At 41.0% G+C, this 20,903-nt stretch overlaps 2 protein-coding genes across 5 annotated transcripts in view; one reads left to right on the top strand and one right to left on the bottom strand.

Moving 5' to 3' along the window:
* The window catches only part of FGD6 (FYVE, RhoGEF and PH domain containing 6), a 73,439-nt gene extending 70,666 nt beyond the window's left edge, over positions 1-2,773 (bottom strand). Inside the window, exon 1 of the mRNA XM_048300884.1 lies at positions 2,608-2,773. Within this exon, the coding sequence (XP_048156841.1) occupies positions 2,608-2,620 (13 nt within the window). The 5' untranslated portion in view covers positions 2,621-2,773. The remainder of the gene's footprint in view (positions 1-2,607) is intronic.
* Positions 2,774-2,985: 212 nt separating this feature from the next.
* VEZT (vezatin, adherens junctions transmembrane protein) overlaps positions 2,986-20,903 on the top strand; it is a 60,321-nt gene continuing 42,403 nt past the window's right edge. For all 4 annotated transcript variants that reach the window (XM_048300250.1, XM_048300249.1, XM_048300253.1 and 1 more), the window contains exons 1-2: positions 2,986-3,079; positions 18,264-18,398. In XM_048300250.1, coding sequence (XP_048156207.1) covers positions 3,044-3,079; positions 18,264-18,398 — 171 coding nt within the window. In that variant the 5' untranslated portion in view covers positions 2,986-3,043. The remainder of the gene's footprint in view (positions 3,080-18,263; positions 18,399-20,903) is intronic.

Raw genomic sequence — 20,903 nt, 5'->3', positions numbered from 1 at the left:
TGGCAGAACTCCATCATAGAATTATGTTCAGCTCTGGACTGAGATGTAACTGAAAGAATTTTGTAGAGGAAATAGAAAAGACAGGCAGCAAGACACTGAATATGCACCGCGCTATTTAGAAAGGCAAAAGGTAAACTGGAGTGAGGTTAAGGCTGGGTTATCAATCTCAGACCTTTTGCAACTTCTGTCCTTGGGGAGAAGCCATGTTTGGCGTTTCTTCCCATACCACAGTCCCCTCAAATAGCACAGTATCTGTCTTAGAGAGAGCCCTGCATATCAAGAATACGCCTGCAAATCCTACTTAAAATAATATTAAAGCAATACAGATGATGGTGTACCATGTTGTTTTATCCTAAAGGTACATTAAAAGAGAGGCACTCAGGCCCTTCAAGTCAAAGTGAAGGAAAGATTTCTAGCATTTCAAGTTCCACCTGAAGCCTTGACTGACAATAACATTTTTACTGAAACGCTGTGTTACCAACCAGAAAGCTGGGTTACATAGCACAAACCGGAGTAAGGACGGAATTCACGATTAAATAATTTCAGTGTAGGAAATAGATTCTACAGATCATAGGACTGAAATTAAAATACAGGATTGGTAAGTTTTTATGTGAGCATTAGCTTTATAAAGAATGCCTATTTATTACAGGCACTATGTTCTATAGCAATAAAAAGAGAGGGATATTAAATCTTCAGAACTTTCTTCTAGCAGTCTTCAGCCTTGTCATACCTTGCATAGGAACTCCTAAACTGAAATGTCAAAAGCTGTCATGATGCTGTCAGCAGGATCATGAATCTCTAATCTTGTTTCACCTGCTCCCCATTTATTTTTTTACCTTCACATAATACATCACACACAAAATACTCTTCATCCTCTCTTAAATACCCCTCATCTTCCCTCTTCCTGCCCACTATTACTCTATATGCCTCCCTCTTGAAAAAACTTGCTAAAATTTAGATTTGCCATGAAACTGTCCCACTTTCTTTTCTGATATTCCTCAGCATCCCTTTCTCTTTTGCTTACTTTGTTCACCAGAACCCCTTTGTCCTCACCTTTCCCATAAACACTACAAGGTACACATAAAGCTGATTTAGTCATACCACCTAAGATCTAAACATCCCGAAATCACTATTTAGTACTGAAAAATCTACCCAACTTTCTGAAACTTAGTACCGTATCAAATTTTAACAGCTTTAAGCTCTTGAGCACCCCCTAACACTTACTTTGTTTGCACAGCTGTTTAACTCTTGAAAGATTAGGGGTGAACTGCACTATCAGCGGCACTACTTAAAACTGGAACATACAGTGCAGCTGTTAAGCAGAGATATCCTGCTTTATTACATGCTTTTCAAAATCTAAACAAAATCCGTTCTGTCACATATATTAAAAACAGGACTGTTTTAAATGAAGCAGAAAGATGCATTAAACCGCTTTTCATTTTCCAGTAAATTCTGATTAGCAATGAGAGTTCGGAAACTTAATTAACACTGGAGTTAATAACAATTTGACATATTTGAGAGGAAAACACTGAGAACTGCACTGATTTTTCTGCTTGATGACTGTGTATTGCTTTTTCTTCAGAACACCCACCACCCCAATCCCTACAGGAAGCACTTCGCTGCTTCCCGTTTAACCCTACAAGTAGCCCTGTTTCCATCCAATACATCATAATTTACACGACACGTTTTCAATGCAGAAACGACTCCTGTTCTCGTCTTTAGGCAGACAAGAAAGGAATCTACTAACAGAGGGCTGAACAAAAGTACTAAGTTAGCACACCACCGTGCAGGCAAATATAAATACGAGCAATTCCCTTAAACACGAGGTGCTCTTGTTCTGAACCAGGAATTTGCCTTGGAGCTCTTTTAGCCGTTAAATTGGCAGCGGTCAAGAAACGGGGGAGGAAAGGTAAGAAAGCACGGAAGCAGGTCAGTTCCAACCAGCAGCTGGAAAGGCCAGAAGCGAACGCTTTCCAGCACCCCCGTGGGGCTCCTGCTTGCAAGAGCCCGGCCAAGGCAGGTACATCCCCGAAGCAAAGCCGCAGCTGACAAACTCTCGCAGCTCCGCGGAGTCAGACGGAGCGACAGCCCCAGCCCCGGTGCTGGCTCTTCTGCCTGAACCCGGCTCCCAGCAGGTTTTCCCCGCCGTCAGCTCAGCCCAGGCGCAGGGACCCGCTCGGGACCCGCGGGGCGGTGAGCGCAGAGTCCGGCTCAGCCGGAGCAGCTCCAGCCCCGGGCAGAACGTGCCCGCACGGCCCCGTGGCCAAATGTACCGAGGGGTGCGGAGAGCCCGTAGCAGACTCTGGGAAGGGCTGTCCACCCGACCGGGTGCGCGGTGCGCCCCTCACCGCTCCGACCGCTCCCGGCCCGCCTCCCAGCGCTGCCCCCGGAGCGAGCCGAGGGCGCAGCGCGCGGCGCTGCCGGGACAGGGAGCGCGCCGGCGACTCCGGCTCCCGTCCCCCGGCGCGAGCCCCTCATCCCTGCGTCCCCACCGCCGCGGGGCGAGCGAGGCGAGGCTGTCCGGCCGCGGGGGCACGCGGACTCCCCGCCTGTCGCCGGCCGGGCGGGCGGAAACCGCCGCTCCCCAAAGTTTCCCCGGGCACTCACCGGCGGAGCTCATGGTGCTCCCCAAGCGCGGAGCCGCGCTTCCCTTCGTCCCTTACGCCACGGCCCCTCTGAGGGCCGAGGAGAAGGAGCCCATTGTTCCCCCGCGCCGCCACCCAGCCAGAGGAGCAGCGGGAGCAGCTCCCCCCGCCCGCCACCGCCGCATCCCACCCCGCGTCCGCAGCACACGGAGCGCACTCAGCCGCCGCTCGCCGGCGCCCCCTGCCGGGCCCGGGCGCTCGCCCCGCCCCGGCTGGTCCCGCCCCAACCAGCACCGCTCGCAGGGCGCCCGAAAGCGGGCGCTCCGCGGTGCTTTCTGGGAACTGTAGTTCTCCCTGGCACCAGGCAGCGCCCAGTGGGGCGGGGCGAGGCGGCCGGCGGGGCGGCGGACTCGGTTTCCCAGCGTGCCCGCGGGGAGGGGGTGGCATGGCGGGCAAGGATGACACCGGAGTTCGACGAAGAAGTGGTGTTTGAGGTGGGCGCGGGGCGACCCGGTGCGGGCTGGGCCCGGGTGTCTTCGTCCCTCGTTGCGCCGCGGCCCCCGCGGCCGGCATGCGCCGAGCGGGTCGGGTGGACGCGTGGCGTGAGGCGGGCGCGAGGCCCGGTCCAGGACAGCGCCTGCCGCGGGCGGGTAGCGTCGGGCGAGACCGGCGGGAGCGGCGGGTCGGGGCGGTGCTCGGCGTGTCCCGCGCCCCGGAGCTGCCCGGGACCAGCGCCGCGCCCTCCGCGCAGGCCGAGGGCGGGACGGCTCAGCGGGGCCGGGCGATCCTTTGTGCGGCGGGGCCGGGCTGCCCGGCCCCGCTGTCGGGCGGCCGCGGTGGGAGGTGTCGGGAGGCCCGCGACGGCGGGGGTTCCCTCGGAGCTGCCCGTGAGCACCGCTCGGGCTGCGAAGCGGCGCCCGGTCAGCCGGGCCGAGCTGCAGGGTCAGGGCAGAGGGAGTAAATAGCTAAAAGATTCTGCCATCTGGATCGGTGTCACTCACGTAAAAGGTGTCTTTCAGCGAGCACTGAGACTGCTTTATCTCTGTAGTATTTGTGTTACTACTGGATTTGCATAAACCTTTTCTGGTTATATCACGTCTTCTTAGAGCCACAGTAGCATCTTGTCCTTATTTAAAACGGTAGTTAATACATCAACTGCTGCGGTTTGGTAACAAAATAGGGTCCGTTTGCAGCAGGTCAGTGTAGTTGTATCTTAATGGAGGATGCACCTGGTTTTGCAGGTGTACAAAGTGGTAGAGAAATGCTGTCTTTATAATGAATAATTATTATAATAGCAATAAGGCTTCTCTTCTAACCAGGATGGAAAACACTCCTTACATAAGCAATTATTTTTTTTCTCAGCTATGTAAGTAGTATTTCTTTAGTCTTTGGTCCGTACCACGAAGTTTTGTGTTCATCCACAACCAACCTTCAATCCTAACAATAAATTTGTTGTTTACGTTGCTGCTATGTTAAATTGCTTCCTTTCATACAATAAATCTGTGGTGAGAATTTATTTCACAGGCATAATGCCTGCACTCTGCATTTCTATCTTCAGTAAAAGTGATACTTGTTTTACAGTTTCACAGTCCTTCAGTTCATGCAGCAGCTACCATTTTGATTGAAAAAGTTCTGCTGCACAGAGAATAAAAGATCTCCTTGCATATGCTCTTCACTATTATCCTTGTGTTTTGGGAACAGATTTCTGTCACTAGTAAAGGCTCTTGGATATATTTACTGTACCAAGTGTGTGTGTTTATATCCATACACACTTACAGGTATACTGAGTGACACAGTAACAGATCTGTCATATATTGTGGTACATCATAAGAAAGTCAGATAAGCAACAGTAGGACGAATACAGGCTGTTTGGGTTGGCTAATTGGTTGGACTGCAAAACTGGATGGGCTGCTAACTCATAAAAATGGGTACTGTGAAATACACACAAAAGTTATCTTCTGAAGTGCTCAGCAGGGTTCACAGCATTCTAAAACGAAGGCTCCACAGAGAATTATGAGCATACTTCACACATGGGCCAGAGATAGGAATTGGCAAGGAGCCAAAAAGCATTGGGGTAGTTAATGCTACAGCATATTTGCATTTTTAATTTTTGTTTTCTTGGGCCCCCAACTCTCCCCCTTAATTATTTATTGTTTCTGGTAAGCAACTACATTTTTTCTGCACCTCAGTAGGTCACTTCCCATGTTCTTCAGCAATCCCTGTTGCAGGAAGGCCATTAGCATTTAGACTTCAGTTGCTGTGTTGTTTTCTCTGTTCATTTGGAGCTCACTTCAGCAAGATATCGATCGATGTTGTAAGGAGTCGTAGCGTGCTAACAAATGCATAATCAGGAAAGAGGGGATCTTTCATGTGTCTCATACCCAAAAGGATGGGTAGGAGAAGGAAGTAAATGGGATATGCTTCACGTGTTCCATATCACAGTTATGTCCAGTGTTACTTTGTGCATGTTTTTTCGGGTCATAGCTCTGTCCAGCTGGTCCTGAAGACATCAGTGGCAGGTGTCCACATTAAAAATTTTGCAGCATCAAACAGATGATGGCCTGCTGATAAATATTTCTGAGCTTCCAAGGACTAGTCATTTTTCTCACTGTCAAAGTATCTTTTACATTAATTTATCTTTGAAGGAAAGGAAGCAGAAACACGGCATTTCTGCTCTGGGAAAGCAGTGTTTTCTATCGAGTTCAAATGCCACTGCAGATCATCATGATTGAACAATAATGTATGATGGGCAGTTAGTCTATCCACTAAGTGCTGCCATATTCTATCCAATTTATAAATTAATTCCTGCAGCAGCCAGCAATTTTTATTCGCTGACTGAATAGTCCCAGCACTTCAGTTCTTGCATTTGTTACAAGCATCTGCTCTTTCAATTAAAATACTACAAAAACAGTGGGGAGGAACAGAGCCCAAGACAGGCAGAGGTGCCCCTGATATGCTGGGCCTGGGCTTGTCTGCCCAGCAGTGCGTCAAATTAAAAATTGTGGCAGTGTAGAGCAGATTGTACTAAACAATGGAGGAACAATACATGGTGGTTTTTATCCGTGTCTGTCTTAATTTTTTAAGGGATAACAAATTTGATGTTAAGTTGCTTAAGATGCGTTTTTATACAAAAACTGCTGCAGTTACAGTTTACCTCAGAATCCTTTGGAAAATTTTGGCATTTTGTGTATTTATATGAGACTGGAATTGTGTTAGGTTTTTTTATTGTTGTGTGGACAATAAGATCTCCTTCTTGTTTTCTTTTTCTTTCTTAATGTATAAATTAAAGAAGCTTCTTTTTCAAACTAGCTAAATTTCTGCATCATTATGCTAGTTGAGGGACTGTGTCAGAACTTTGTTACTTTGATTTATAACTGCCATCTGATTCCTGACTGGAAATTTATTCATGGCCACTTCATACCTACTTGCACATCTGCCAATGTTTTCTGTTATCTTACGTAGTTCTTATCTGTCTCTAGAATTTACAGAATCACAGAATCATTTAGGTTAGAAATGACCTCTGAGATCAAGTCCAGCCTTTGACTGATCACCACCTTATCAACTAGGACCATGGTCCTGTTGTTTCTTGAACACCTCCAGGGATAGTGACTCCCTCTGCTGCTCCTTACGTGACTTGTGTTCCAGACCCTTCCCCAGATTCACTGCCCTTCTCTGGCCTCGCTCCAGCACCTCAAACTCTTTCTTGTAATGAGGGGCCCAGAACTGAACACAGTAGCCAAGGAATGGCCTCACCAGTGCCACGTACAGGGGGAGAATTTGCCTCTCCTAATGTGTTCATAGAAAGCAAACTTCTTCTGGCTAAGGATTATGTTAGGCTGGATAAACCAATATATCTTTGCTTCCTTTCATGAAACAGATTTTTCTGTTCATCATTTTTGGTTTGTCTTTTTAGGGTTTTCATGTCTATTCAGTTCATGTTTCTTTACCACATCCTGTAGCATAGTACTTGGCATTCTTGCTAGGGTTCTTATACAAGTATTTTCATTTTTTGCTTCTGGGAATACTTCGTTTCTTGCATGCTGGGCCTACAAACAACATTTTTATGTCTTCATACTGTCTGACTCACCTGTAATACGATAGGGTAACGACTCTCGATTATCAACAGCTTCCCCATTACTGGAGAGTTTGTTTTTATTAGTCCCTCTGTGTAAGGTCTTGCTGTTGTCTGTTGTTAAATTGCATGCCATTATCAATACCCACTTAAGGTCACCCTATTATGTTTCAATCCTTTTCTGCATATACAGTGCTACTTGGTGTTATCAGGAAATGTCATTAGCAAGCTTTTTGATACAAGTTTAATTATGGTAAATATTAAAGCTTTTAAAAATTCAAAAGCCTTGACCAAAGACTCATTTTTTATGAACTCCATTACTAACCTTCTGATCCATAGCTTTCCACTCAGTGTAGACCACTGTTATCTCTGCCATCAACATACTTGGTTCCTTTCCCATCTTTTTTATCTTAACTGATATGGCACTGTATCAAAAGTCCATATCCATACAGCATAGTGTAAAAAGTCCATATAAACTTCCTGCATTTCCCTTATCTACTAAAATTAGCTGTTTTATCAAAGAAAGATGTCAAGTAAGTTTGGCACAATCTACCTCTGGTGAATCCATGTGATACCTTCTTTGATGATCATTTGTTTTCTTCTTTGTCTTTGAATTTTGCAAGAAAGAATAATTATTCTCAGTAGCATGCTGGCTTTTGATCAAATTCATAGACCTGTCATATTCTTGATTGCTTTTTCTCCTTTTGAATATAGACACTATGCTTGGATTTTTTCTGCTTTTGAGTTTATAGATTTATTAAAAATCCTTTCTGCTGCATCTTTCATCTCCTGTGCCCATTCTTTCAGAACGCTGGGGTGAAGGTGATCCAAACACTGCATTTTCAGCTTCCAATTTCTGCTTTCAGCTGTGTAATTTGTCCTATATTTTAATGAGTTTGTGCAAGCTTGTTTTTTTTTTTTTTTTTACCTTTGGATAGATATTCAAGCTGTGCTCACAGAACCACAGAATGTTTGAAGACTGAAAGGGACCTCTGGAGGTCATCTGGTCTACCACCCAGCTCAAGCAGGGTCATCTAGAACCAGTGGCACAGGGCCATGTCCAGATGGCTTTTGAGTGTCTTCAAGGATGGAGATCTCACAATCTCTCTGGACAACCAGTGCCAGTACTCAGTTACCCTCACACTGACAAAATGTTTCTTGATGTTCAAAGGGAACCTTATGTGTTTCAGTTCGTGCCCATTGCCTCTGGTCCTGTCACTGAGCACCACTGAAAAGTGCTCATTTCTGTTCTCTTTGCACCCTTTCTTTAGAGATGAGACCCACGCTGAGGTTTCTCCAGGCTGATCAGTGCCAGCTCTCTCAGCCTCCCCTCATGTGTGAGATGTTCCTTCCTTCAGGTTCACCTAGACTGTTGTTGAAGCGTAATCCCTAATTACTGTGTCAGAGTGGTTCTAGTAGAAGGGTTGCAGGTGACTTCTGTTGTTTTCCATTTCTATTCTGTGTATTCAGAAGAAGTTACTCAGACTGCACAAATGTATGATTTTGACACACACAATATCAAACTGCCACCAGCTTAGATTTTTAAGGGCTTTTGCATATGCAGTGTTTGAAATACAAAGCTTTACATGTAGGATTGTGTGCAATGTAATACTGAATTAATTTCATTGGCATGATATCTCCATTTTAAAAAAAATTTATTAAGAAATAAATTTTTTCTCCTTGAGCCATTGTTTTAATTGATTAATGAGGCTTATGCCATTCCTACAACCAGTTCTGTCCTTATTATTTACTTAATATTGCTATTCATTAGCTATTTTGTTACTAATAGTAATACATGTTAAAGAATAGCCCCATCAAAGGACTGGCTGAGTGTCATGATGATTGTGTCACTGTGGAATCTAATCTTTTACTCTAGATCTAGAGGATCTGATCATTACTGTGACTCCAGACTTTTAAATTTGGGGTTGTTCAGCCCAGTAGAAATCCCAGACTGAACAATACAATATAAACTATGTATGTGTTCTTTCGTGACTTCAGATTCTCTTTTGTGCAAATGGGATAATAATACCAAGGTAACAAAATGAGACTTCCTTTGGTTCACCTGTCTGCATCAATTCTCAGAATCTATGCTAATCTATATTTAAAAAGAAAACAAACTGGGGTTGAGCACAAAGAGCATCAAAAACCTCATGTCCAAATTCATAAGTTTCTATCTGTGTAAAACATTGAACACAGCTCTACTGAACCCACAAACTAGAGCAAAGATTTTGAACGTGTAACAGCTGCTCTCATTTCACAACCAGCCCTTCCTCAAGCAGTCAGTCTTCCCTTCACTGGAGGAAACTCCAGAAATAGAGTTACCCTTTCCAGAGTTTGAAGAGACATGTTCTGTGCTCTTTGTCTTCTTGCTGTAGTGGAAGAAGCTAATATGAGAAATGAATCCTGAAAACAGTGGGGAAGTGGTTTCCAAGGAGCATGCCATCCTAAGAGAGAAAGGAAGCACCAGGGCCCAGCAGAGCTGGTAACTTTGTGGCACTGTGTCAGGCCTGCGTGGGGAGGAGGTAGGAATGGTGGAGTCTGCTTAGGCGGGATGTGGCACGAAGGAAAATATTGGGCAACATCTTAATGCATTCCAATGTCAGGTTCAGAAAGACAACTCTCAGTGCTTATTTAGGCATCAAACCAAGATGCTGCTTGGTGCTGAGGGGCATGGAGGATACCTGCATGTAATGTTCTGGTCCACAGATTCTGTAGGATTTTAAAGAGAGATTCTAGGAAGAGGCACCACCATTTCCCAGCACAATACAATACTGAACAGCCTTTAGCTGATGTGTACTTTACATGCCTACAATAGTAAAACGTCTAAAATGTGGTATTTCTTAGAATATTGGTGCACCACTATATGTTCAAATCCTTATCCGAACCCTTGTAAACTATATGTTTAAAAGGTTGAGCTTTTATCAAAACACTCAGTCACGTGTTTTCACAAATGTTTTCTTCACCTGAATAAACTGTCCTAAAATTATTTTGTTTAAAAAATTGAACAAAAACAAATTAAACCCCCACAGAATCTAACCTCAGACACTTCTTGTTGTGATGGGAATTTCAAGTCACTTTCATTCAAAAACCTGAAAACTTTAGGACTTGCAAAATCATGTGATTTTTGTCAAGCATCAGGCCCATAATGTTGTGTACTAAAAAATAATGTATCAAACATACATTAGGAAAAAGAAGCTGAAAAACAGTATTCATACACCTTCAACGGTACTGTCAGTAATGCTTCTTTAACAGGATTTTTCTCACTGAATGTTGGGTGGAGTAAAGATGTAGTACTCTTATGTTTTGTACGTGCATGAAATAAAGCCAGGTACAAATACACAGCTCTGTCAAAGCCACAGTTCATTTGTCATTCTAATGAGCTGGTTTTGGGACTGTGCTTTGTGTGCCTGAAGTGTGGGCTGTTGGCAGAAGAGGTGTTTGGGCTTCACTCCTCTTTTGCGGTTTATTCCCATCCTCTTCCTTATGCTGGCACCTGGATTTGTGGGTGATGCTGTCCAATGGCTCAGGAGACCGATTAGACTATAAACTAACCTGGCGAAGAATGTGGAAAAAAGAGAAATCCATCTTTTTTTTTTTCTATCACATTGTTTCCTTGTTCCATCTCACCATTTGGCTGCATAACTGTTACTGTCAGTGTTCTGAAGTGGTACTGCAGCTTTCGGCTGTGCCCACTGGTAGTGGCAGATTAAATTGACCATACGAATGCAGCCCGGGGAGATTGCAGTGTACTGTATAGGCACTTGGACTGGTGATGGATGGACTATTTCAGATATTTTGCTTCTCAGCGGTTTGCTAAGTTGAAGGGGAGGACAGACTTGCTCTTTTCTTCACATGACTGGGAGCAGGTGATACCAGAGAGAAAATAAAATAAACTGCAAGCTTAAAACTATGTGAAGAACAGTCTGGTTGTTGCAGAGGCCAAGTCAACTCATCAAGCATTTTTGGATATCAGAACAGATAGATAAAAGTATTATATGAGCCATATGGTGTGTAAACCTATATTGCCGTTACTATTTTTAATCGAAGATTTTAAGATGAAAGTACACGATGATCCAGAGTAAATCTTGAGGTCTATTTTTTAATCTTCCTCTGTATTAGTTGCCCTGGAGTCATTTACAGCAGGACTAATACTGCAGTACTGCTTTTACAACTTCAAGTCATGAATCAACTTCCTTGAGACACAAATAGAAAGAATTGCTCAGTATACTTTTCTTTTAATCTTCTTAATGTGACTGCCTTTTGTTTCTTGAATGCTTTTCTCTTCAGTAAAGATGTTTGCACAGTGTGTTGTCATTAGTTAACATGATCAATAATAGATAAACAAGTTGATTATTTGGAGCTAATGTATCAGAGATACTTCACTAGTTTACCAGTCAGATGCATTAATTAATTAATTGAGTTTTGAATGTAAATGAAGAGTCAAATCTGTGAGTTGTTAGTAACTATTATAAAACAAACCACCCTTGCTATATCATCAGCCTAGTCTGATGGACCTGCATGACGAGTGACTTCCCACCCACAGCTCCAGGTACAGAGTCAGCTGGCTTGTTACCTTGTCCATCAGGGAAAGGAACATTTACCACATTTACTTGCAGTTTTTCCAGTATTTTTTACCTCTGTCTTTGTCAGAAAGGACCTGCTCAGCTTTCACCTGCATTTGCAGGTCCACTTTTGAATGGGTAAACAGGGCAGAGCTTTCAGTGAGTTTCAGTGCTTTGTCTAGTGTGTAGTATTTTTTTCTGATGCTTTTCCACAATGTCAGTAATGTGCAACCACCTGCTGTACAATGCAAAGGAAAGAGCATTCCCATGTCAGAGATACAGTGATACAGAAACACACACAGGCTGTAAAACTTCCCAAACTCTTGAGGACATGTGAGTCCATGCTAAATTAGGTACATATCATAGAGTCATAGACTATACTGAGTTTGAAGGGACCCAGCTGGGTCATCAAGCCCAACTCCAGGCCCCATGCAGGACACCCCAATAATCACATCATGAGCCTGAGAGGGTTTTTCAAATGCTTCCAGAACTCAGACAGGCCTGATGCCATTACCACCTTCCTGAGGAGTCTGCTCCAGTGCTCAACCACCTCCGAGGTGAAAAATTCTCTCCTGATACCCAACCCAAACCTCCCCTGACCCAGGCCCATGCTGCTGCCCCATGCCAAATCCTGCCACTGGCCAAGATACTGTGCATCAGAAAATATCTGGGAACAGTAATAGATCAGTGGCTTTAAAGTAGTTCTCAGAGCCTACTTGTAAGTCAGATGATACAGTAGTGCTGGAGAGACCAAGGTCTGTGCTGCTGTGGTGGTGAAAGCAGAATAGGAAATCTAAATGACTCTTTGGCTGCCTTGAGGTCATTGTCTAATATTAGCCCTGTCAGCAGCGCCTGGCTCTTTGTCAGTCGGCGCTCAGTAGGAGGTGGTTACCAGCCAGGAGAATATGACCGAGGCTTTTAAATACTCTTGCTTGGAAAGTCTTATTAATGGCTGAATATGAGATCAATGTGCAATAATTCTTTCAAGCAGTATCTTTTTAAAAGCCTTTAGCAATCTGTCATCCTCATCTCCCTCCTCCCAGTTAGAAAGCCACATTAGTCAGGAGAAATCGCATGATCCTGGGAAGTTTCAAACTGCATCCGCTGATGCTGTGAGGAAAATGCCACTGTGCAGGGACACAGGTGCAGTTACACTGACGGCTTCTTCTCATCCTCATCTCGGATCATCCTGGAGGGACAAGCAGGAAGAAACGGGGAGGTGGGCGAGATTCTGTCAGGTGCATGGGAGCAGTACCAAAGAGAAAAATGGAATACGCTCTTCCAGGAGACAAAGATCGCACTGTCTGTGAGTGTTAGCTCAACTTTTTCAGATTTGTTTTGGGAGAGGGGAAGATTTCTGTACTAGTAATTTGTTCTGAGTTTAGCCACCTGTTCAACATACCTTAGCCTTTGCTGTCATTCTGGTAGAAATGTTTAATCTTTTGGGGTTTTAAACTGATAATTCATAATTTGTGGTTATTTTGGAGTTGGCTTAAGCTCCCACAGTGTGTTTGACATATTGGAAACCTCAGCTTTGCAAAACATCTGTATTTTAAGAGGAGATCTTTAAGCCTCTTTTTTTTTGTGCAATATCATTAAATACTACTGCTGAGGTTAATCTGCTTCATTAGCTACTAAGTGGCAAATTTTATCATAGTAAAGAATATGGGTGAGGGAAGCCCCTGTCTTTATTGGAGAAATCCTGAGTCATTTACTTCATGATGCATCAGCAAAAATAATTGGGTGTGGTTTTGATTTTCAGCTGCTATTGTAACAAGACTATGAAAGCTAACAGTGTCTTAGTCTGATACGTGCTTGAAAGGTTTTTCTCAGAATATGCAAAAAATGCCTCACGTATTAAAGTGCGATATCTGTGCTTGCAAGGCTCTAATAGATGTAAGTATTTGAATATTTATCTATACAAAGCAAACTCTTTTCTGAGGCTGGGGAGTTCTCTACTAAAACAGCCTTTCCATCACACAGTAGTAGGCAATGTTATATTTGATTATCTTTCAGTATTTGCCTTGATTTCGATTTTTTTACTGTCTTATAATTGCAAACACAATGCTTAGTCTTCAGTTGAGATGATGGTTTTTCCTAACCCAAGTCAGTGCCCTATTAAAATAAGCATTGGAGAAGTGTTAAAAACCCAAAGTAATTTAGTGGACTGTTCTTTAATCCTGCCAAATATATTTTGGGTTTAGAATGAGTTTCAACCTTTCAACAATGAAAAAAGGAGACTTTTAATTAAACGTATGTATGTGAGTTAAATAATTTTTAGTAGTATGGATCTTAAATAAGTATGCTTATGGAGTTGTGAATGAGGGGGAAAAGATTTTCTTTCTTGATTCTGTTAACAGGAGCTTAAATAAACCTGTACTGTCCTGTAAATGGTTACAATTGAATGACTTTGCAGTATGACTATTGTGAATTAGAAAAGGCATAAAAAGATAAGTGGATTTTTTGTTGGTTTCAGCTGAGTCCATAGAAAACTCTGATTCTTAAAACTTTCAAAAACTGTATTCATCAACAGTTCATCAGCTCTTTCTGACTATCTTGCTTCCCTTGTTAACAAGTTTTTTCATATATAATCCGTATGAAGTACACCAAAGAAGAATGGCTTTTAGTCTTCTGTTTGTTCTGGAACTGTTTCATGTCCAGCACTCATTTAGGGCAATTAATGTAATAAAAAAAATGCCCTGGTTGTAAATGTAATCTCTGTCTCCTGTATCTAGGTTGTCCCAGAAAGTGACTTAGAAGAAGAAGCAGCATCTTGGAGGAAACTTCAGAAATAAATACAGCATATTGCTGAAAAAACTTGTTTTGGTATCAGCACTTATTTTAGATAATATTTCCTATCAGTAACTGATAGTATGATGGTAACATAATAATAAGCTGCATTATTAAAAAAAAAATCCCTCTCTACTTTGTACATTATTCATTACCATGTCGTTCTGCCAGACACAACTAGAAATAAACAAAAAAACCTGTCTGTCAACAGGAGTAATACTAATAATTATAGTTATTATCTAAGCTGAGAGTGGTTGAAAATAAAAATTCAAAAGTACTTGGAATAGATTCCTCTAGAATAATATCCTCTATTAATAGGAAGATGAGATTTTATATTTAAAATTCCCTCTTTGTGCCATCCACTGAAACAAACTTGCCTTTACCTCACATTCTAATATAAAAGCTTTTTCTCAAGTCAAATTTTTTTTTTTTTTAATTTGATTTTGATTTTTTGATTTCATTACAATCTATTACTGCTTGCAAGGATAAACTTTCTGGTGTGTCATGAATTGCTTGAAATAAAAGTGTAGCATTTATATCACATGCAGAAATGTAAAAGCTGTTATGCTTTTTTTTTTCCTTTTTAATGTTGGACTGTTGTAAAAAGGAATGTATGAATTCCGGGCAAAGAAAATTGGGAGGAAAAAAGGCAGAGGCCTCCTATTTTCCCCAACCAAGAAGTATATTTTTTTAATATTATCATGATATTTGCAGGTGAAAACAGCTGAGCCTGACAGTGCTGATGAACAACAGCATGAGTTGAAACCAAGGAACTTTTCTCACAGTTAGAAGTGCATGTGCAAGAATATGTGCATATCTGCGATCTTTTTTATGGGAAAGAAGGCTTTTAGGAATGAGAGGTTTGGGTAAGGATCTAAGCTAAAAATTCAGTGGTATAATTTGTGGTACGTCAGACACGTTATGAGATTTAATTATTGTTTTTAAAGCTTTGTGAGGATGAAACATGCTTTGTAAGCATTAAGTGTAGTACTTCTGTCTCTTGTACTGAAACACACAGTATACAAAATAGGATATTTTAATGGTATCATATTGCAACTTTGTAGTTGCATAATTAATAATTTTCTGATTCCTTGATAATATTGGAAATTTTGTGGGAATGTCCCCATACATAAAATCTACCCTTCAACTTTTAAAAATTGCTTTAATGGGTTTTCTAGCCATTACTTACATATGTCATGGGAGATATTATCTATAGATTGGTGGAGACATGCTCCATTTTTTCCGCTTTTGGTTATAGGCAACCATGAGTTATACAGACCACACAGCTTTGCAAGTGACAGGCTTATTAGGCAGTGGGAAATGAAATACAATAAGTAAATAAACAGTGTGGGTTTGTGTTAGCATAGACTAATGTATGTATGCCATCTGTGGTATTTCTAATAGGAGTGTAATCTTCAGATTTTCTAAGCAAAATAAAGCTGCCTGTACTACACAAGAGACCTCACTCTTAGTGGAAGAACTTTGTGATTAGTTTGTTAAGATTCTTAATAATCTAATTTCACAAGGGCCTCAACCCACTTCTTATTTGTTGCTTTCTTTATCCACATCTTGCATGCTTCTAATGGATTCAGAAAGGGGAACAATGGTGGTTCTACATACATAAGGAATTTTAGTCACAGCACAGTTCTTGGTCATTGAAGTTTATAAAAATACAGGTTTTTTCCAATATGCAAGTAAGTTCTGCTAATAGTATTTTAGAAAGACTGGGAAAGATGAAGCATGTGGAGCCAAAGAAATCTGTTGGAGAAGATTTTTGTAGCCTGAGTACTTTCTGAGAAACTGAAAGAGGAAGACCATTGTCTACGTAAAGGAATAGATGATAAACTGTCACGTTAGATTTTAATTAACTTTCATTTCCTTACCTAATAGTCAGAAATCTGATTTCCAGTTCTGAGCAGTGATAAAAAATGTAAATTTACCCATTATGAGACCATGTAAAAGCCTTCTAAGAGTTATTCAAAGGGATTTATTTAAAACTAGTAAGGTGCCTATATTCTACCTTAATGACAACAACAAATAAAATTACTCTTCCTAGTTAGAGGCTGAAATTTCATTAACATTTGGAGAGATGGTGTATTTTTTACTATCTCTGTAGAGTAGAAAATTTACTAATTACAGTTAGAGGGAAGATTGTGACATAGCTAGGTAACCAGTAAAAGGGAAGAATTGGACATTCTTACATCTATGCTGTATTTCACTTACTACTGATAGCTTTCAGGATTTTAGATAATTCAGTCTTCAGTGGATAGTCTCTGTCTGTCTCTGCCTCTCATTCTGCCTTCCTTCATCCATTTTTGTGAGGAAATTAAACTAATCTAAACAGCAATAGACAGTTTTTCTTGATTAGCTTTAAAAAAATTATCTCATCATGGACCCCAAAGAAAGGTGCACCCAGAGATACTAGTAGAAAAACTCCTTGGTATTTTTGGGTTATTTTGCCAGCTGTCTGTATGTCAGTGAGTTCCATTAAAGTACAAGAACAGTCATGTGTCATATGATGGCTGAACTTGCTTGTGGCAAGTATGGTCAAGATGATGGTCAGGTTTGGCAAGAGCCTAGATAGGATTTCCTTGAAGTTCTGCCTGGAGCAGGCCTTAAAACTATGATTTTTGAGGAAAACATTCTCTGTTCACCCACTGCTTTGTCTGTGTCTTCATCTAAATGTGGAAAATTTTGGCTGGTGCTGACTGAAACCTCCATGCTACCCTAAAGGTTCTTGTGTGGAGGTGTTCAGGTTGTTCCAGATGTGTTGGCAGTGCACAGCCTGGCTCTGTATGAAAACCATTTTAAGAAGACAAGGTTATGCATATCCATGCATATTCTGAGTTTTGTCCTGAAGTTATTAGGTGAATTTAAGTGTCTTAAATAGATCAAGTATTCTAGTCTATTATGTTTTCTCTTCCATTTCAATTAAGGAATTCCGGTAAAATAGCACGTTCTACTTAGAGAGAAACAGCCGGTCCAGAACAGCACGGTTTAATTAGAGTTGGATGCATTTTGAAAAAGCACTCAACCGTGGAAGAGGGGTACTTGGAAAAACCTTAGGATTGTGTGGTCACACTGGAAATATTCTCACAAGGAAATGAGTCATTAACCTATCCTAGTGTTTCGCACAATCATTGTCATTGTGGGTCAGTGTGATTGTCTGCACCTGTGAGTTGGTACGAATATTTAAGTTTCAGGTAATGACTGGATGCTGAATCTCTTGTGAGTAACTGAAACAGAGTAAACAGAAGTATGATTTTTCATGCTTTAAATAGGTAAGAGGGATTAAAATAGCACTTTGGTGATGGGGTTAACAAAATTTCTAAAGGTAACTAGTTAATTTGTTCAGCTGATATGAATAATGGCTTCCAAGTTTTATTGCGTGGCAAGCAGTGATTTGAGATTTGCTGTGTTGGTACATGGTCAGAGTAGGGGGGCCCTTCACAACTTGCACCAGCAAGTTGATGTAACAATTAGTAGCAGATGTTCTGTTGGTGCTTATTTCTGGAGACCTCCACAACTGTGCCTTATTTAAAGTTTTTACTTTTTAAATACAGTATTGTGGTTGATAGTATGTTAAATTCTTAAGATGTTGGTGTTCTTCCTGTGCAGTTTGCTAGTGTTTGCATACTCCCATTAATAAAATTTTTCAGGGGTCAGAATTAATCCCTGTCTAACTAGGCTATATCAGATTGCTGAGAGTTTCTCTTAAAAATGAAGTCTCTTTACATGTCCTGAGTAGAACTGGAGTTATCTTAGGTATTGTTTTCATCAAGTCTGTCCTAGATACTGCCATATATATAGTTGTAAACAGAAAATAAGAGTTGAGTAAATCTAGGTATGTGGTGCAGATGACAAGAAGAAATTTCAGAGGTCTATATAGATAAATATCCAATCGTTCTAAATATCACCATTCTCTGGTGATCAGAATTCCATACTTTTTCTATTTTATTAAGGACTGTTTGTAAATGATTAGTTTTAATCATTTACATTTTAGGAGTTTAAAAAAGTTGGGTGGAGTTTTTTTGGGTTTTGTGTGCTATGGGATTTCTTTTTTTTTTTAAAGCCAGAATACTAGTACCATGCTTGGAGAGAGCAGAAGCCTTTTTCTAATTTTTTTTTCCATTTCTCAGTCCATTCATTGCTGGTTGTGTGGTTGCTGAATTCACAGTGGTGTTTTGTGGGAAACATGGAATGATTTTTAACATTGTTTTTTTCTCGTTTTTCTTTTTCTAACTCTCTTTTCAGAATTCCCCACTCTACCAATATCTGCAGGATTTGGGACACACAGATTTTGAAGTATGTTCCTCAGTGTCGCAGAAGGCAGAGCAATGTGCAGCAGCGGAAAGCCAAAGAGAGCAGACTGTGCATGCTGCTCAGAAGGTGAGCACTCTCCTGTTGCTGAGCATTGATCTTCTCACAAGAGAACTGCAGTGCTTCACAAATAGGAGAAATCAGAACAGAGAGAAATCGCTTCCTGTATTTAAAAAAACAAAGGAAAACAACCCCAGACAATAAACCTCAACCAGTTATCTCTTGTCTGCAGATGTGTTTGGAAAATCATGGTTAATCAGTATAGTTTGGAGTGTTTCTTTGCACTTATGTAAGCTAGGAAAACAAGAGGCTTTGATAAATAATTTTTTGAGTGTTGAAAATTATCTTATGTAGTGGATCTTACTATGTTAGCTTAGCATGACATTCTGGGAATAGAACCTGTCATTTTCAAGAACAGAATATTTATAGTTTCTAGCCCTTCCCAGGCATTCAGTTGCTAAGTATAGCTTTGTCTGTGACAAAACATATTAAGAAAGAGGATTTCTGGGAAGTAGAAATGCAATAACCAATCTGAATGAGGTAGTTGATGTGGATAGCTATTGCATTTGTAATAATGACTGCTTCTATCACTGGTCACAAAGCAAGGCTGAATTTAAATCAGGATTTAGCTCACAATTTTCTTTATTTTGAGCTACTTTTAAAAGTATTCATGGAAATATTAGGTTTACTATGCTTGCTTTTCAGAGTTGTCAGCTGGCACTCACCGTAACCCACAAGAAACCACCTGAAAATATATTTTCTCTTTAAAGCTAATGGATGTTGTGTGGTGTGTTTACACTAAAGATACCTATTCTGACTTAGTGTAGGAAGACTTTGATTAAATGTTTATTTATGTATTTATTAAATGTTAACATTTGTTCACTGTTAATTAAAAATTAGGACAACATATTTAACTTACTGATGTTCTGTTGGTTACTATGAAGTAATGCATGGACTGTCACTTAGCTATATTATTTTGAATAGTTAATTTTGTGGCACTCAGAAAATCAGTATAACATTGTGTTTGTGTATATAATTTCCACTGAATTTTATACGAAAGTGTTGTGGGGTTAAGAAACTCAAAAGTATTAGGATACACTGCTTTTAAAAACCTCAGGTATTCTGGTTTTTTCCCCTCCCTTCCCCTCAAGCATTTTACACTTAATTTTATTGTGTTGGGAGCAATTCCTCCGGTATTGTGTCAGATGTAGAAGTAATTCTTCATGGTTTGCCTTGCAACTTGAAGGGAGTGAGTGGGTGTGTGAAAACAGGCTGCCCATTTCTTGCAAATAGTAGGTGATGTTCACATCGTCTCATCTCTGTCTAGACAAGGATACATAGTGGAAATGAGGAAGAAACCTGTGTGTAGTTTCTAGTGGTAAATTGTCATAGGTTCTTCCTGCTGCAATTCCAGTACTGGTTGGGAAAAGTTAACATTTTTCTTTTGTAATTTGATGTCAGAAAGTCTGTTTTTGTCATTTGATTTCTGTGTCCTGTTTTGGGAGGGTGTCTCAATAGGAAAGAAAATGAGGGAGAGGCAGCTGGCCACACATTTAGGAAAGTAGACTGGATTTAGGAGAATCTGAGGCTTTTTGTTGCAACTTTTTTATGACATACAGACAAATAATTTGCATTCCTATCCAGTCATTTCCTCAGTTTTCCATGAGACTGTTACCATTTCCCTTCTGTTGGCCTTCACTGGCCTAGTCTACAGAAATATTAAAACATCTGGAAAATAATTGGTTTCTGACTTCGAATACGTACCTACCCACAGTCCTAATATAAAATGATCTTCCTTGAGGCTTGATGTAACTATGATTACAGGGAGTAATGGTGTTCCATGCTGAATAATTCTCAGTATGTGTATATCACTTTCCTTCTGTTCTGAAAAGCAAGTTTCCAAATGCCTTAAACACTTTATTAAAATAAAAATGCAAAAGCCGGAGTATTGCTTTGTCTTTGAGTTGAGATTGTCTCCTCCTCTTGTGTTCTGTCAAGTGGGAAGCCTGAGCATCTGAAAGCTGGTGACATGCAGCAAGAATTTGGCACGGCAAAGGTCTACTTTGGGATCTTCAGGGACTGAAAAAAACAGATCTGGGAAGAAAACGAGGTTCCTAGTGACTGATACAAATGTTTCTGTTGCATCTTGCTGTGCTGCCAAGCAGAGTGTGTGGTTCAGGCTTAAGGAAAGGCAGAGGCACCGGTTGAATTTGAAGCACTTCTTAAATATTTCTCAGGGTGTCTGGTTTTGGTGGTGGTTTTTTGGCCTTGTTTTAATCAGAATATGGTCTTAATGAACACTGAGTTAAAAAGCTGTGAAGGTGTTTAAAGGTTGTGTTCTAGAGGCTGATGAAATGCCAAGCTCCCATCTGAGGGATTATGGAGATGTGATTCAGCATAGTAATTGTAAGTGCAGTGTTCCTGGCTGTGCCAATCTCTGGAGAAAGTTCCAGCTCAAGTCCTGGTCTTGTGATCACTTGATACTTAAAACTACTGTTAGCAAGAGCTCCTACACTTGTTTTCTGGAATTAAATCCCATTTTGGTAATTCTGCCTGATCTTTACAGAATTTATC

The sequence above is a fragment of the Corvus hawaiiensis genome, chromosome 4, assembly GCF_020740725.1.
Source record: "Corvus hawaiiensis isolate bCorHaw1 chromosome 4, bCorHaw1.pri.cur, whole genome shotgun sequence".
NCBI classification, from domain to species: Eukaryota; Metazoa; Chordata; class Aves; order Passeriformes; family Corvidae; genus Corvus; species Corvus hawaiiensis.
The sequence above is the reverse complement of the archived record's forward strand: the minus strand, read 5'-3'. Positions and strand labels throughout refer to the sequence as shown.